Genomic DNA, 19,613 nt, shown 5'->3' with positions numbered 1-19,613 from the left:
GGTTTGTGTTTTATATTTATTTTCCACTCGATCATACTATTTCATCCAAGAGATTTTGTAGATTCGAGTAAAGGACTTTTGTGAAAAATATCCACTACGGCAAATTGGCCGTCGGATGATGAGATTGAGAGGATCTGTAGCCATACTAACTATACATACATATAGCTAACCATTTATTAATTTTGCTTGTCATCTGATTCTACTTAGCTACATGTTATCAACGGTCAAGACGATTAAACTCTGTTTAAAATCGTTATTAATAGCGGCTTCAACCTAATACCCATTCTCGGCTCATATTTCTTTAAACGAAGACGGATTAATGCTATTCATCATTGTTCAGAATTTCAACATGGCTCGTCTGATGGTCATTTTTCCGTTGAATAAATAGCTGTTGATTTGACGGGAATCGTGACTATAAATAATTATAAAAAAAAGAATTATTTTGTAAAAATACAAACAAGCTTGAAGATGACATGATTTTCAAAATAATTCTAATTATGAAATATCCTATTCTAAATTTAAAATAAAGCGCGAATAATGTACATGGGATTTATCGCAAATTAATGTTAATTGAAAAGAAGGACAATTTGTCTTGGAACACACATTATAATTTCTCGAAGCAACTTCGTTCCGGCTTTTCAGCCCTGCCCAGTCCCATACTAATTTAATTTGCATTTTATCTCTTCACGTTAAACATAAATACTCCACACCTAACACTTCACTCAGTCATAAAACTAATGGCAACCCCGGGCTATGGACATATAACAGATTATTGCCAATTAAATACAAAACTAATTCATACAATCAGATTAAAATAACTCGATGTTATCAATACGGAATTCAAATTAACCGAATTTTAAATAAAAAGCTTACCTTTTTTAACGAGATTTCATAAAAACTGAGAAAACCGATATACGCACCTGCTTCATCAAACAAGAACCATCATTATGTTAATGCTCCTAAAATTGGACGAGAATGAAAAATGAACTTTATTATTAATTTATAAGAACCGGTTTCGTTTGATGCATGCGGGGTAATCGAACGCTGAAGCCACAGCGTCTCGTCATGAACCGAGTATCCGACTCGCGTCAATTAAGCGAAATTAACGCTTATACCGTCGACCATAAATTTATATCACAATGCAACGAATGTAACAGTTACGTCCTTCCAAGGATTCCTTCGGGCGGACCACGCGCCGAGTTATGTACACAATACAAGACCTTGTTATGAAAGCTGAAAGTGTCAAAATTACGTAACGGTAGAAGCGTCAGTTACGCCCTGTCAAAACGCCCTTCCCGCTAACAAGATGGACTGGGATGGTGATATACGGTTCCCGAAGGTGCGAGAGGACAACAAGAGAAACAGAACTCTTGAAAAACACTTGTGAGATAACAAAGGCTGGCTTCCACGAAGACGACCAATAATTTGTCTTTTTAATTTTACGGCGGACTGCCATAGCTCTTAAAAATATAGTTTTTTTTTAACTCTATAACTTGACCTCGGATAGCCCATTAGGTCGAGTACTCGGATTCTCATTACAATGAAAATTATTTATGAGTGTATTGTTATACCGTAGTTTTGTAGGATAGCATATATTTTTAATAATTTAAAAATGCTGCAATAAAAAATTATTGCTTTTGACTTTTGGAGTAAAAATAACGTACCAAACCTCTTGTAAAATACGTTACCAAACCTCTTGTAAGGAGAAACTGTTGCTGTTGCCAACATTATCGAATTATTAATATTTGAATTTCAACAAACGTGTCGTAATAAAATAATACGAAATAAAAACGAGACTAAGTCCAATAAAATGAAACGGGCGTAAAAGGAATCAGAACCTGTTTTGCCCTTGCATCGGTTTAGTTGTAAAAAAGCTCATTCCATATAATATTACCCATTACAACCCTGAGAATCACTGCTGGACCAATCGTTGAAATGAATTCGAAAATGGAACCCGAGTTCGTTTTTAATTGTCGAACCAAATTTATAAAATCGCAACGAGTGTTTTGGTACGAATTCAACACATTTTATTACTGGAATTTGAATAAAGAAGCGTTTTGTTTTTAAACGACCGCTAAACATTCTAATGGCCAGTGACTGGTGCCATGAAGATAATTGTTCCCACAATGATTTTATATTCAGGGTGATTTTACAAGTGGCAACCCCATTTGGCGCACGACCGGAACACGCTAATGAGCGATTAGTGTTGCCAGTTACTCATAATACTTTACTAATAGTTGGGGTGTTACGATATTTCGAATTGTCGAGGGTTAATATTGTTAGGGATGTTTTTTTGTGGTAATCGAGATTCACTAGAGTCGCGTCAGAATTAAAATTGATGCTTTTTGTTCTAAAACTTTTGTTTTAAACCACACTCAGGGCTTTCCTGGTTGACTGGAAAAAAATCTCCACATTTTGTACTTTAGTTTTAGAATAAAGCTTAAAATAAATAAATAAAATGGTAATAGTAGTCTCACTTATGCACAATATCTTCATATTACTGAAAAGGTTGTTAATACAATCTTTTTAGTACTGAGACATACAGACAGACAAATAGAAAAGCTATGCGTGACGCACAAAAACGCTTAAAGCGTAGTGAGAAAATGTACCGACAACATAACAGAAAGTACCATACTTAGTATAAAACCTGACATTTATTATTATTTCTTTAATATTTTTATATTTTTAATTAAATTGCTGAAATAATTTAGCATTATTTTTACGACCATAAGACAACTAATTACAACATCAGACTCCATAAGTAGTTATATTTTTTAATTGGTGCTCTAATTTAAAGATTAGTCTGACTTTTTATGAGTCTGATAATCGTTTACTTAACCATTAAAAAAATTATAGTTTAATAGTAAGCTTTTTGGTGAAGTAACAGTAAAATAATCTTATGGATTGAAATTAAACACGTTTGTTGGAATTATTAAATTGTTTTTATGTGATACAGCAGAAATGTGATACGTAGTTGATATACCGGAAAAAATTTTTACGCAAAAAGGTTCAATAAACATTACCTTTTTGCATAAAATGCTGGTTGATATTATTTAAAAAATATATATTTTTAAATTGAGAACGTACCTATCGCGATAAATTCGTTTTTACTCTTTATTGAGCTGAAATGCTTATGACTAACGACAAAATAAAACATGGAATATTTGCGTTAATTTGATAAATAAATAAAACGGTTTACATTTTAATTAAAGTTCCACGTATTCAGATTTACCAGTACTTGTATATTTGCAATATTATTGAATGCAATAGATTCGCGTTGAAAATGAGGCTGAAATGTTATTTTATAAACTAATTAGCAGTTAATGGATAATTGGATTTTATCCGCGATGAATTGTAGGCATTTAAAATAGCTGTAGGTATTCAGCAAGTAGTCTATAATAAAAGGATAATGCTTGATCAATTCAGGGATGTCTCGGAAAATGTTAAGTTCAGAAATACCCTGAACCGATGAGATTATATGAGAGCGTGGGTGGTTGAGTCGGTAAGGTGCCCCGGTTAAATGCTTGTGGCGCAAAAAGGCACGGGTTTGAATCCAAATTCGACCGTTTACCAATGACTATTTTCAAAATTATGTTCATTAGTTTGAATACTAACCGATGCTCTTACGGTGAGGTAAAACATCGTGAGGAAACCTGCGCATTCAGACAACTGTATGTGTAACCATGATTGATTCAATACGGGTAAGGTTCTGCTGCAATGGTTGCGGAGGTCAGGCGGGAGTCGCCTCGTGTAAAAACCTGACCCGCCCAATCCAGGATCCATGCCCCGGGCTCCTCTCCAGAGTGGTGAGGATGCAACCAGGACTAAACTCAAGAGGAAGAAGACGAGCTTACATGAGGAGAGTATTTTAATTGGATAAAGCGAGCGAATTATGCAGGCGTAATAAGATGTAGTATCTGCCTGACCCTGAGGAAAAAAACGCGATTTTATAAATGTAGTAGGTATTCTGGAAGAAAATACCCCCCATTGTGTATAATATAAATGAAACAATTCTTTCATTACTTCTTTTCCTTGTTTTGCCGACCGTACCAAAAAGAATGTTTGTCGAGACGGACCGCGTGTGGCCAACACCAGTAGCGTCAGCAAACAAACTATTGTCGAAGAATGTTTGGTCTCTAGCTACCTGCCGTACTCGATTATACCCGTATTTTGAAGTCACGTCAGCAAATACTAGGGTTCTCTCTCGGCAGTTCCAAATTTAACTTTTATGACAGTGTTGCCACTTCAATGAATCAATTTACATTCGAAATTAAAAAGAAATTGTGCTTGAATCTCAGTTTCGTCGTAAGCCAAGTTGCACGTGGTTGAAGCATTTTAAAGTAAAATGGCGCTGTCGACTCTTAATTATTGATCTAAGAATGTTAAAAAAAAAACTTTTGATTGTCTAAATAGTTATTACATAAAAAAAGTGCCTAGACCGCACCAGCCCAAGACGTGACGTGAAGGACATTATGACTTGCTACAAGCAGCCTTGTGTACTTTACGTTTTCTTTTTTGTTCTCATCACTCAAACGAAACATTCTTTGAAGTTATAAAGTGTGGATATGACATATTAGATATTTCCTTTTTTTAAATTCTGAATTTAAAAATCTTCGCATTAATGAGAAACAGTTATAAGCTAGGGATTCTTTATTAGGCTATGGGCTAACAAAGCAACCTGTCACTATCTATGAGGCTCAAATCCAACATTCCAACTTAACGCGTCTTCGAGTCTTTTGACTCTCATCTGTCACTCTGGCTGTAACTAGCATGGTCTTCAAATGGTTTTTATTCAATCCTTGACACTACACTGGCAAATAACTTACTAGGCTAGTACCGACTCAAAGTAAACTAATTCATTCTCATAATTGACTTTAAACGTATAATATTAGCCCATTAACAAAATTTAAATAAAACTAGACTAGTCATATACTCGAAGCGCCTGTGAAAAATTAAAAAATAAATGGTTTAAATATTTAGTTTAAATTTCTTAACAAAAAATTAAATAGTTTCTTCTAATATTCCGAGTACGGATACCACATCCGATCGAAGTGTGCTCACTTCATTCTCACATCACATCCAATTATCCGATTGCCAGTCATGCACTCTAACGAACTCTTATACGTATGTATGTCTGTATGTATGTATAATTCGTTTTGTTTGTTTCTACAGCCGTCTCGTAGGAACGTAGTCCTTTCATACCATAGGCTTCGTGGTTTTGAAAAGAAATCTTTTTCTGTGTTTTTTTTTATTAATGTGCGCCAAATTTTGTTAGATATTCGATTCTTGTAAGCAGTTGGAGTTTCCTTTTATGTTTTTCTTGTTAAATGTTAGTACAAGGCTAGGTTTTGTACGCCCCTAACAATAGTAATATCGGTTTGAACAAAACAATTAAAAATTTTTTTTTTTAAATGACTGTTAATCTTGGGGTTTTTCTTTAAAGATGTGTTTTGTCATTATGCCAAGCAGCTGCACGTGGTCTTTCAGTCTTTTGATGGCTGTTGGCTCTGCCTACCGCGCGAGGGATATAGACGTGATTATATGTTATGGCTCTATCTACTCCGTAAGGGATAAAGTTGAGACATATTAATGTATGTATTTTATGATGAAGATATACAGAATCAACAGTCACAAAAATTCTAGACCAAGTCAATTTTACTCACCTACACTCTTGACAAAATATGTACAGCAATTTTAATGTCAAAAAAATTATCATGCTCATACGTGTAGAACGATTACAAAAACTTTGGAGTAGAACTTTAAGAGCACTTTAGGAGTAATTTGCCTCAAGAGGCAGTTTCGATAATTCACCCTTATCCCTTTAAATGCTTTGTGGAAAACCACTTTTACCCGACTGTGTCTGAAGGAGGATTGTGTTTTTAGGATGTTTTTATGTCTTTCTTGCATGACATGCTGGTGAGGTAGCGCAGAAAAAAACCATAGCTGCTTTTCCCTTGCAGACTGTAATAGTCAACCAAGGGAAAGGCTAAAATTCCATCAGTAAGCTGAGTACTTTATTTGAGGTGGCCATGGTCATCTAATTTTTGAGAATATTGGCTCTGTCTACCCTATAGTATCAGCTTCCCACTTAAAATTAGCATATTTATTTCTTTATGCACGTTAAATGTACAACAATAATGTCGCCATCCCAGTTATGACTATAGCGTTCTCTTATCATAAGTTTACGGAAAAGACTAGATTCTGACTTGATCTTCAAAACAAATAGAAGAAACGTGTCAAGTTAAAAAGTTTGTTTACGTCACGGTTCCCGATCCCAAAATTAAGGGATTAAGATAGGGAGTGGCGCAGGCGCAATCTGTGTCTTATCTATGCGCCGTATCTTAGGATCATAATATTTGGCCGCTTGTTTCTTAAGGTTTTAGTGGAAAAAGCTGAGATTTATTTTTAGGGTCCTGTCTATGCCTTTGGTCTGTCTGTGGTTTTGTATTTAACCGACTTCAAAAACGTACAGTGTGGTTTCCGGCACCAATAGAAATAAGAATAGGACCACTCCATATCTTTCCCATGGATGTCGTTAAAGGTGACTAAGGGATAGGCTTATATATTTGGTATTCTTCTTTTAGACGATGACCTCGCAACCTGTCTCTATTTGAATCTCAATTCTATCATTAAACCAAACAGCTGAACGTGGCCTATCAGTCTATTCAAGATTTCCGTCTTCGACGTACCGATTCCGTTGGCTCTGTCTATCCCGCAAAAGAAAAAGACGATATTATTTGTATGTAAATATTATTTATTATTTATATATAAATAGATGCAATTTCAGGAAACTTTTTCTCCATTCTTTTATAAAAACTAAATCATACTTACACCCTTTTGATTTTAAAAACTGATTGTGATGTATTTAAGGTCTGTCCCCTTCCATACCTCATGCTTGCCCATATCTCACACAGATCTGCACTTTTTTTTTCGTTAAAAATAAAATTAAACAATGAGTAGTTTCATCCGGTGGATCCTGGTGTTATTGTGTTGTTCAGTTTTTATGCGACTCCAAAACTTTCTAAAGCATTGGACTATTCAACTATGTTTTTCAATTGTTTCTCTCTCTCTTTTCGTACTGGGAAGTTCTAGAGGAGTTCCCACGTGGAATTTGCAAAATATGGGACAAGTGTGAGCTGCAGACATGATGGCAGGTAATGAGGGTAATCCATTTCAACAATTTTACCGATTTCTGATCTTGATGCGTACCGAGTGGTCCCCGGCACCAATAAAAAATAGGACCTAACAGTCTCTTTCCCATAAAAAGGCGACTAAGGGATAGGCTTACAAACTTGGGATTATTCTTTTAGGCGACGGGCTTGCAAAGTCACTATTTGAATCTCAATTCTATCATTAAGCCAAACAGCTGAACTATTTGTGGCAGTGGCCTATTGGTGTTTTCGAGACTGTTGGCTCTGTCTACTCCGGAAGGGATATAAACGTGATTATACAAACAGGGCTAGTTTCGTATCTATGTATGTATATGTGAACACGATATCTTACAATATACTCGTAGATTAAGTTTGATTCTTACGCGCATTTATGTCATTGCATGTTATCAAAGTAGGTAATGTATTGTTTTTTGTAGAGAATCACGGAATAGTTTTCTGGAAAATAAAAATCGACATCAATAACACCCGTCTTTTTCCGCCGGGGGTTAAAATATCACATTACCGTTTAACAAGTTACCTACCGTCACCTACCGTACAGATGTACCTACCGTCACCTAAAAATTCAATTATTGAATAGTTTGTGCTTCAATAAAGAATTAAAACGATAATGGTGTCCAAACAATGCTAATTCAAATGTTTTCATTAAACATCGTCTCTTATTTCGCTATGAAAAATGTAAGATTACACTTATTGTTGGACGTTAAATCAAATACAAAAGTGTGTCATGTAACTTGAGTATATTATATGTATGTGTAGGTATATCATGTGTTTTGCACTCTTTTCTATAAAATGCATAAGTAAGTACATATAATCACGTTTCATCCCTTAAAGGATGGATTAGACAGAGGCAACAGTTTTGAAAAGACTGTAAGGTCACGCTCAGCAGACTTAAAATTTTATTTTTTTTATATTTTTGTAATTCTAGACAAATTTTAATGACCAATTACATATACATACATATCATCACGTCTATATCCCTTGCGAGGAAGACAGAGCCAACAGTCTTAAAAAGACTGATAGGCCACGTTCAGCTATTTGGCTTTAAGATAGAATTGAGATTCAAATAGTGACAGGTTGCTAACCCATCGCCTAAAAGAAGAATCCCAAGTTTACAAGCCTTATCCCTTAGTCGCCTCTTACGACATCCATGGGAAAGAGATGGAGTGATCCTATTCCCTTTTTAATTGGTGCCGGGAACCCCACGGTACAATTACATTTACCTTAAAATATTCTTAACATTAATCATAGATCTAAACTGCCATCGTTTCCTGTTATGTTATTTTTTTAACGGTCACAAAAATATGTCCAAAACTTTTTGTTAACCATCTTCCTAAAAGTGAATCATCCTCATTTTGAGAAAACTTCGATGTTGTAGATGCACTTATCTTTATGCATGCTTGCTTATCTTGTGGCATATCTATGGTATTTTTTTAATTCATAGAAATTCCCACGTGACGAAGACTGCGAGCAAAATCCAGCAAAATTTTAAACTACTAACTACTACTTAGAATCAGATGAGATAATTGAATAACTCCAATTTATGATCATTATAGAAAACAACAGAAGCCCAATTACATGAGAACAAAAAGGGCACCCTAAAAATTATCCAACAATTTTATGCTGGGCATAATCTTGTAATTCGAAGAAGCTAATGATGTGAAACCAACAAACCTTAACAAGGATTTTAATACCGATTTACCACGTGGTGTAGTGTATCCGAACGGTGCCCGAGCTAGGCGCCATAAATACAGGCTCGTCTGCGCCCGCGCAGGTACGCCCGCCAAACGAGATCGTTCCTTTTTTAAAAAAACATCCTCCGCAGCCTCCATTTTGAACTTAAATTCTACGCTGCTACTGTTCAAATTCAAATGTGGAATACCCTGTCACAATACCATTATTAACATTGAACGTTCTCACGTTAAAAATAGAGCTCCTTTTCAGGAATTCATTTCCTTCTGCATTGTAAACATAACGTTTGGAATTTCTTCCTTAAACATTTTGTTTTTAAAGTTGAATTTACCTTGAGGGTATAACAGGAGTTTTTTCTCGTCATACCAGATTTTAGTGTTCTTTTTATTTATTTTTTGTGACAGTGGACCGGGCGCGGTACGGTGGGTGTTTTGCGGGGTCAGTGTAGATAATAACTGTAAATTATCGTTTCTCTGCTTATTGAAATACGTCGGGACGTGTTCTAATGAGAAAATTTTGGCGTGCCAAATTGCCGTGAATTTTTTACGAGTTGTTTGTATAGGAGCTTCGATGACAAGGAATTAACTATGGTCTTAAACTCGTCTTTAAGCTGGAATGGTTGACTAGTCCCATGAGTTCATACATCTCTTTCTGTGCTTATTCTGCGCATGTGTTGAATTTTTGTACCTTACAAGTAAAAAATCTACTCAAATAATTAAGAATAAAAAGCAGTAATGACTTCCAGTTGCTTTAAGATTTGTGTTTTACAAAGTCTTAATTTCTTTGATTCAAAAGAATATATTGACCCCATGAATGATAGATACACCTTTTTTGTCCAAATCCCCAAAACAAATATATGTTAGGATCGCGCCAACCAATACCCGGCAAATAGTAGCGCATAAGGTCTCGATAGACAAACAGTCAAAGCAAACTTTCAACGCCAATCGTTTGATAGAAATCCGGAATCAGACGGCACAATCGCCATCCTCAATCAACCAAACGAAGCGAGAAAGCGATAGTTACTTAACTGGTGTGAATGAGACGGCAGAAGATCTCTCAGTCCGGTTTTCAATCATGGTGCTAATGAGTCGGGAGGGGTTCTAATTGCGTGTGAACAAACAAACGACGTGATAATACCTATTCAGGTGCACCTTTTAAGGCTACTAATTTGTCTGATAAAGCCACATAATCGTCAGTCTTAAAAAACCGTACATCAAATCACGACGTTCCAAATTTGAAAATATTAATGGCAACCGTTTTTACTTTTCAAATGATAGCATTCGAAAAGATAGTGATGCCAACTGATTCAAAATTTGGTTTTGGTATTTCGGATGACGTCATAACTTGTATTCTATTTATCTTTCGAAGATTCGTGACCCGAAAGGAGGATACGAATGAAAAAAGAACAAGGCGAAGACTCGTCCGTTCCGAGAAGTGGACTTGTTAGTATCACCATTTATTACACCCCGGGTACCAATGCTCCGATATTAGGTACGAAATTGCGAGTCAATTATTTGTTTATCATTATAATGGACTGGTTTCCTTGAAAGACAAATGATTTGAAAACATGTGAAGCTAACTTACTTCTTATCATTTTAACGCTATTCCAATAACGTTATAGTAGTGCATTGTAAATCTTTTAAAAATATTTTTATTTTGATGTGATCAAAGGTTTGATTCATTACTCAAGTCAGAGAGAGTAAATAAATAAATAATTTAGAAAAAGAAGCTATAGTTTCCAAGCAATCTAAGCAATATTCACAGAATTGTTCATTAACATAAACACTTAAAACAATGCTTAAACTAATAGGTCGGTTAAAAATATTAATAAGAGACAACATACGGTAATATATGCCTATACAAAAAAAATACAGTATTATTTCCTTGACCTCAAAATTTTTGTCCACTATAAAAATTATGAAAGCCTCTTAGTACTTACAACTGAATGACAGTGATTATGGCTGTCTTCATCCACACGTAGCAATTAGGTCCCAATTTACTGATACCAAACTTCGGTACCCAATTATCATTAAGACAAACAGCACCTCCATATAGGGTTGTCAACTGTCAAACAACTTATTGAGAGATGCACTAAGGTCCGGTTTCCACCAGAGGAGCATGTGATGGGATCCATTTCCACAGAAACTTAGGAGAGGAGATGTGGAAATAACGATATCTGATTAGTTTTTCAAAATAAATCTCATCTCGTCTCCTCCTCGCGGAGAGAGCTGTATTTTCCAAGTTGTTAGTATCTTTATTGAATTGTTATATATACATAAGTCGACAATTCTAGCTAAAAAAGAAAATTCCCAAACAAAATTTGCTAGCAACCCTATTTCAAAACCGTGTTTATTTTTAATTTCATAAACAAGAAAACCGTGTTTATTGCTGGTTCGTGTCAGATTGTCAGTTGTTTTTGTAGTTTTTTTTTATATTAATTTACTTAACGTACTATTATAATTATTTTAATTTAAATATTTTATATTTTTGAACAATTAAAACACAAAGGATTTCACGTTTTGTTACTTTAATGTTTATAATATAGTTTTGTAGTTTTAACGAAATCCACTGCTCTATACCTTTAAGTTCGCAACTCATATAAAATATTCTTTTTTACATAAAAATCGCTACTCTATTTGCTAATATTTATTCTAAGTGGCGTTACAAGTTTTATGTATGTAAGTCTTGGAGTAGTTACATTTTAATCGTGAGTTATCGGTGATATAATCTTATCACGACATTCATTATGTAAACTGGACCAAGATAGTGAATGATGGATGTTTTTGATAAGTCGTTCGGTCAATTTATGGATTTTTTTTTAAATATTTCGAATATCAGTTCCTCCTTGTTTCCTTAGTGGATTCTTAATTTTTTATGATCATTTCAAAAGAGTAACTGATACAAAATACTAGTTGGTTTGGTTTTGGTTTCAACTGAAAATCCGGTTTCGGGCAGACACCAACTGAAATTGTAGAAGTAGTGGTTCCTGTTTAGTACTAAGAATAAGAACACTCCATTTCTTGCCCATGGATATCGTAAGAGGCGATTAGGTATTAAGCACTTATTAGCGACAAATGTCAGGCGGGGGTTGATGATCAGAACCTGACTGCCTTAACTCTTTGAACACCATTGACAACTTTAGGCGTCTAATAGTAATGTATTGTATGTTGTTAATTGTAGTGTGTTTGCATATTTCGACAAATTTTTCCTAGTTAAAAGTCATTATGTAACTTTAAGTCAAAATTGTTTTCTAATTACAATAAAAAAATTTAAGTAAAAATCCGGTATAAGTTTTTTACTTCTGGATTAAGTCCCCAATCCACACCACTCTGGAGACGAGCCCGGGGTGCCCTTGACGATGGATCCTGGATTAGGTGACTCAGGTTATATGAAGCGACTATCCCATATGACTTCCGCAACCTTTGCAAGAGAACCTTAACCCGTATTGGGTCATGATTACACATCCAGTTGTCTGAATGTGCTGATTTCCTCTCATCTTAGGGGCGAAACACCGTTACAATTCGGGATAAGGATTTTAAATGAATAATGGTCACGACGGATGTTCGTCCATTTGTCTTGAGGCTTTAATATTCATTGTCTTATGTGACATAAAAGAAAAAAATCTGTGAATTATAAAAAAAATACAGAAAGGTTAACTCTCGAGGTCTAATCTAAATCCTACCTAATGATTGATGCGAATGTCTTAGATTAAAACAAATCCAGCGCGTGTTTATATATAAGACGTAACACTGATAACATATCTGCATGTAGGTATGTCGATCTTAAGATTTGGTTGTTCAAATTGATTGGGGTAGGCAGAGACTATGGATTTCCACTTGCTACGATCCTTACAGACCTCTCCCGCTTCCTTTACATTTGTTACTCTCATGCATATTCGACGATTACAGGCACTCCTAATATCTCACTTTTAAGACATACGAAATTTGGTCATTGAAAGTTCGACGATTAATTTGTTGACATATGTGAACAAGGTATGTTGGATTTGAATCTGTCGCACACTATTACCCTTTTTTGAGTAACAGACTACAAAACACATTAACAGATAAATACATTTTATTAAAAAAGCCATAAAATGTGCCAACTGCAAAACCACCTTGGCTACATTAAATGCTTGCATTGGACATAAATGCAGTCAGTGAGCTTTAAAAAAAACATCGATTAATTAACCAGTCATCATTAACGATTACCGCGAAATAGTAATGTCAATGCAATTATGTATTCCAAAAAAAAAACAGTGCCATCTATAAGTGGCATTTAAGTGACACATGTGATAATATGTGTTAGCACGTGGTGTAAAAAATAATGATGTTAGTAGGGTGTTAATTTCGAGATAAAGTGTATATTACACTGTACAACCTTACGGTAGCAAATAATATTTTAGACAAGACTTCTACTCGAGGTTACGCTCGTGGTATTTTATTCCGAGTGCGTTGACAGATCCCAACTAATATTATATTATAAATGCGAATGTAAGATTGGTTGTTTGTTTATTACCTCTTCACGGGTTATCTGCTGAACTAATGCACTTGAAATTTTGCGTATAATATATTTAAAGAGTCTGGAGAAGTACATAGGGTTCCTTTCATTTCTGTGTGAGTGGCGCTAAATTCGCGCGGGCTAAGCTGGAGGTTAAAGCTATAAAAAACATAAAACATAATTTATATATATATTTATATTATGTATAATAACTTTAACATCAGTCCTTTTTCCGGCCATCGAACTTGACTCACGATGACCATCAATTACCAAGCCTTAATTGCTTTTATCTTGACATCTAGTTGAAACACACAGACAGACATACTTTTGATACTATCTGCCCATAATGAGAAGCATTCAATGTGATATGTAATTGAGAATATACTTAACTAAGATGTTTTTTTTTGCTAGTTTTTTGTTTATTTATATTACAGTAGAATTAATAAATTACCTACAAGCATATGTAGGTACTTACGTAAATATTATCATGTCTAACAGTCTGATAGGCCACGTTCAGCTATTTGGCTATAAGACTGAGATTCAAATAGTGACAGGTCGCTAGCCCGTCGCCTTAAAGAGGAATCCCAAGTTATTAGCCTATCCCTTGATTCACTTTTACAATTTGCACGGGAAGGGAAGCAACTGTCACTCGGAATTGAAATTATTGCTAAAGCTCTTTATATCCACACTAATAAAAAAAAAAAAAGATTTGTATTTATGTATGTAAGTAACGATTCAACAATTTCAACAGATTCTAACAAAATCGGTTCAGTAGTATTTGAGTTTATCAAATATTACTGAACCGATTTTTTCCTTACCTATAAGTAAATCTACTATAGGTGTCCGTAATTGTTGATTCCACAATAGTGAGAAACAAATATGTGATATGTGTACGCGAAAATATAGGTATCTGTTTTGAACAGTCTGTTACAATTGTGACAAATTCAGCGACTTACATTTTGCTCTGACACTAATTAAAATGAAACGAGTATGTTATGACATAATATTAAATGATATTAAATCATCACCATGTCGAAAACTGGTCGTAGGAATTTAATCAACACACAAAAAATGTGAGCCAGGGCTGACACTTCACAAAAAAAATGTCGATATTGTTTTTGACAGGCACCGTGTGGAAAATTTATGTTTTCCTGAGCTTGTGTATATATAAAGAATTTTAACGTATAACAATAAATAAAACGTTGAGTTTTATTTTTATTTGGGATGTGAATCTAAATCTCTGAGCAGGTCAGATGATAATTGATCTTTATAAATGGTCTTGGATTTGAATAAAGTGTCTTTGAGTTAATATGTAGCATAAAAACAACGTAGAAAAATATTTCTTTGTATATGTCAAGCGAATCACATTTATTTCACACGAAGAACTAGAATATATTGTTGGCTCATAATCACTCTTTTCACAACAAAAACTTAACCTCGCAACGAACAGATAGGCCTCATAGAAATTTACCAAAATGTACATAGATAAGACTCCAAAATGAAATGACAACTGTCTAATGGAATCATATTTGAAATTAGAACTCGTGTAAATCGCAAGCGTCGAATCAAAAAAAAGTTACAACGTAACATTTAAAAAACGAAATAATTCCTCGCGTTAAAAATTACCAACGAGCCGTGAAGCTAGGGCTGTCACTTGAGACTAAACAAGGTAATGGAAAGGACTTTCCACGTGGGGTCAAACTGTAATTGGTGGCCCGAGGCGGTGAGGACGCTCCATTGATCAATCATGAGGGTAGGGAGTGGACGCGAGGAATTTTTAAGAATTAGTTTTTTAAGTAATCGTATTGGATTTTAACGGGATTGGTAATGGTATGGCAGAGTGGTGAAGATATTTAAAATGTTTAGTGTTTGATATTAGTTCGCATTGTATCAAGTGTTTCATATAGGAATAAATAATAAATTAACAAAATTAATATATACGAAACAGATTGAGTAACTTCAAGATACTATTAAATTTGTACGTATAACAATGCTATATTAGTTCTTGTACTTACTATGTACGTACTATGGTATTTTCTTGTGATACAAGAAGGAAGAGTTATGTATATATTTATTAAAAAAAATATTTTCATTACAGACACAATTGGATAATATTAATTGCATATTAACAGTTAATATATTCCACAGCGCGTTCACATATCAGTATAAAGTATCATATTTTTCTTAGTAAAATTTGAGCATAAAATTGTAGTTAAACACATAAAAGTAGGCTAGATAATATTTCTCCACTTGCCACAATCCCTGGTAATTATTATAATATTATTTGTTGAAGAAATCATTTGCCGACCCTACAGCGCACGCGCAGCGTCGGTCCAGTCCCGCCGTGGCGGACGGACGTATTTTATCTCACACCACACCAAACTCACTTCAACGGATAATGTATTTGAAGATATTATTAGCTTTCGTTTCGATTATTTTTATTACATTTATTTGTTACTTAGGAATTTTGTGGCGCTGTGAGAACATGTTTTCATCATCACTGATTTCTTATAGTGTAAACGGGTATTTCTATTTTATGAACACATTATGATTTGAAATCATCGGCTAACGAACAAAAGATGCGATAGAAAAAGATGAACTGATCCTTAAATAACAGTATCAAGTCGATATGTTTGATATACACATTTTAACCTACAAGTGTAATAATTATAGTCACGACTCACGAGTTTTCAGTAAACAAGGAGAACAATGTGCGTTGCATTTTTTTTTTGAAGTTTTAGTTTTTAAATTGTTTTTCTGGTCGTATATTATACAGATTCTCTTTCATATAAACGATATTTTATAAACCCTTTAAAGCGACTTGACGTTATACAGTAGTAATAAAATAACATCTATCTAATATTTGTTCTGAAGGGCATCACGTAATGACGCTTAAAAATTACTGACAAATTGGGGAAATCCGTTACCCTTGATTTGGGGTAAACACGTCCGAGTGGGGTAAACTGATTCGGACTCATCCAATTACGACCCTCCTAAGCTTTGTCTATTTGATGGTTATTTTGACATCAATCGACATTCCATTGGATAATTTTCGAACTCAAAAGAAATATATTATTGTGGTGTTTGAAGTAATTTGTACTGCTTTATTGTATTAATCTATATTAAAGTAAAAGTAGATATTTTTGTAAGGAATAGGCTTATAATAAAATTGGGATTCTTCTTTAATGGACTAGCAAGCTGTCACTTTGAATCTTAAGTCTATCATTAAGCCAAACAGCTGTACGTGGCTATCTCTCTGATGACTTTTCAAGACTGTTGGCGCTGTCTACTCCGCAAGGGATATAGACGTGATTGTGTGTATAATTGTAGCCTGTCGTATCAACGCACCGCTGGTTCTGGAGATTTAACTTTGACATGTAGGTTCCACATGATGTGGTGTAGTGGTGAGTTAAAAGGGGATTTTCCGGAATTCCCACTAGAAGGGAAATTAACGAGGTTTCTATTTATACGAGTAGAGCCATATTTTGAAATACATTTGCGTGTGACAAATTATTGCAATTAAAAGTATAATTCTTAAGGTTATAAAAATACAAATACATACGTATTTATACGTGTGCCCTGCTATTTACGATAACGCGCCCCAGTTCATATAGTATAAACTAGCAGTAACATAATTCAGTCGAATGTGACATACGATAGTCGACATTGTCTCGCATACGGTTTGCTTTTCGAACGATTCTGAGAATAGGTTCGGTGTGTCAATGAGGTGTTGTGATTTCAAACGGCCTGTTGTACGAGAGGATGCTGAGTATTGAGATGAATCATACCGGAAATATCTTGTACTCTGCTATTGGTTGTGGTTGGTCTTTTTATGGTTTGATACTCATTTGATATATTTCACGGTAAATTGAGTCTGATCTTATTATGTGTCGATTTCAGGGCTGATTAATAACCCGAAAGATAACTTGTCTCCTAAGAATAAAATGAAACAGCAGTCGTCTTACTCTCGTTTTTTAGTTCTAAACTATTTTGCTTTTAGAATATTTATACGGGAACCTAGAACTAATACGATATTTTACTAATATAATAAATGCTCTTACCATCAGGGAAAACATGGTTAAGAAACCTGCACATTTAGGGAACTGGATGTGTAACTATATGATCCAATACGGGTTAGGTTTCCCTGCAAAGGTTACGGAGGTCAGACGGGAGTCGCTTCGTGTAAAAACCTGACGCACCCAATCCAGGATCCATGGTCACGGGCTTACTCAAGATTGGTGAGAATGCAACCGAGACTTTAGCCAGGAAAAAGAAAATAATGCTATAATTACTAAGTTATGATAGCATACGTCTTATACTTCAAGTTGAAAATTGTATGTGTTGTCAAAAAATAATTTTCTTAACTATTCAATTTTTGTTTCAGGAAAAATCCGGCGAGCCTTATTCCGGTAAATTATCGGTTAAGTCGGATCTAAGTCCTGTTTTTGGTAAGTTTTGATTTTAATATCTTACAAATATTGACTCGCCTCTTTCATGTAGATACATTTTTCTATTTGTCTTCTCCAAAACAAAACACCAAAATAAAGAAATAACACGGAATTAATAACTACGACAACAAAAACGTCTGTAGTTTACAAAATTCAAAATTCAAATATGTCATTCGATATTTAAAACAAAAGCCATCGATCACTCACTTGTACTATGAAATTGATTTCTTTTACTGCTCGAGGTGGGAAATTATCGGCAGACTTAATGCCCGGGCTCGCTCGCAGCCATTACGTGAGAATTATGTATGTTTTATCGCCAGCTTATAATCATCTGTCACTATCGTTACAATATTTTCGTATAATTTCATCTCGCTCCACCTCCGAGTAGTGATGGGAATTGGTTTCGATTATATCGATTGCTGTGATTTTTTGTAATATATTTAATTAATTTAGATGAATAGATTGATAAATCTTTTATTTGTAGTACATATATATTTACAGGATAATAACAAATAGACAAGTTCAATAAAAAATATTTACCTAAAGAACCATCCAAGCGATGCTGTGTGTTTATATGGTTTGTAAATAAGTGAAATCTTACCGTGAAATAATAATATCATCATTGAACTGGCCCTTTAGGGTATTTACAGGATAGTTTTTTGCATTTCTGAGATTCCAAGAACCGGTGGCGCCATGATATTTTGTTTGAAAAAAATGTAAAATCTTTGTTCAGTTACGTCAGTGCATCCATTTGGCCGGTGGATTTAATATTTTTAATGATAGTTAAATACCCCAAGCTACCTGTTTTAATCTCTTCGCATTTCCTTTTCTTATTTTCAAAAATCCGGAAAGGATTTGGTGGTTTTGTGCGATAGAAATAAATGCCTATATTCCACAGTGATTGCTACACAACAATATTTGAATTTTATATATTTTTAATGTAGAATCTTTTAAAATATCGACAAATCTTCAACTCATCGACTTTACCCAGGCCCATCTCTAGACAAACGCCTCGTTATTTGTTGTTATTAGTGTCTTTTTTTATTTTTTACTTCGGGATGTTTTTGAGAACCGGTTTGGAGTCTAATCTGATCAGCTCACCACGACCGGCCACGAAAAAAAGTATAATGCATCTGACGTACGTTACAAAGCAAAATGAGTACGGAAAAACCTAGGAAGACTTAAGTATATTTATTATGACAAGCTCTTCATTGAGCATCGCTCTTGTAAAAATATTGGAATAAAATAACCTATGTTTGACTTAAAGTAATAATGGTTCAAAATTTTATTAAAATCGGTCCAGCGGCCGCGGTTTCCTCCATACATATATACATGACGCTCTAAGCTTTTGTTGCAAGTTTTCCCAATTCTCAGATATAAACATATTTTAAGGTTGTTGACAAAAAAATAACAGGTTAACACCTGAAAAGTATGGCACATAATAGAATTTATTATGACGCTTTAGTTCTGCACTATCCTTATTTTATAAAATAGTGTATTGGAGTTTTTTGAACTACACCCGTGAGGTTTACGTTATAAATTATCAAGCTAAATATTTGATAGCTAATTGAATGGGTATGAAGTATAGCTTTTAATCTCAAATAATAAAAAAAAATATTTCCCATTAGATTTTTTGTAATTTCTCATGATGATTTCCATGATTTAAGAAACCCTTACATCATGTGAAACTAAATCCAAAGAATTGTTTATTATAGTCAGGCTTAATTAACTCGGATACGAATTTCACGTCTTTATACAGAAGACAGAGCTAATAGTAACGACTAGAAATCTTAAAGATAACGTTTGA

General features: G+C 34.4%; 1 protein-coding gene across 2 annotated transcripts in view; it reads left to right on the top strand.

Annotated features, from left to right (window-relative positions):
• The window catches only part of LOC106137143 (protein pangolin, isoforms A/H/I/S), a 116,323-nt gene that overhangs the window by 27,259 nt on the left and 69,451 nt on the right, over window positions 1-19,613 (top strand). For both annotated transcript variants that reach the window (XM_060951520.1, XM_060951519.1), the window contains exon 3: window positions 17,743-17,806. In XM_060951520.1, the coding sequence (XP_060807503.1) occupies window positions 17,743-17,806 (64 nt within the window). The remainder of the gene's footprint in view (window positions 1-17,742; window positions 17,807-19,613) is intronic.

This window comes from Amyelois transitella, chromosome 25 (assembly GCF_032362555.1).
Source record: "Amyelois transitella isolate CPQ chromosome 25, ilAmyTran1.1, whole genome shotgun sequence".
Classification (NCBI taxonomy): Eukaryota; Metazoa; Arthropoda; class Insecta; order Lepidoptera; family Pyralidae; genus Amyelois; species Amyelois transitella.
This window is presented reverse-complemented; position numbering and strand designations above follow the sequence as displayed.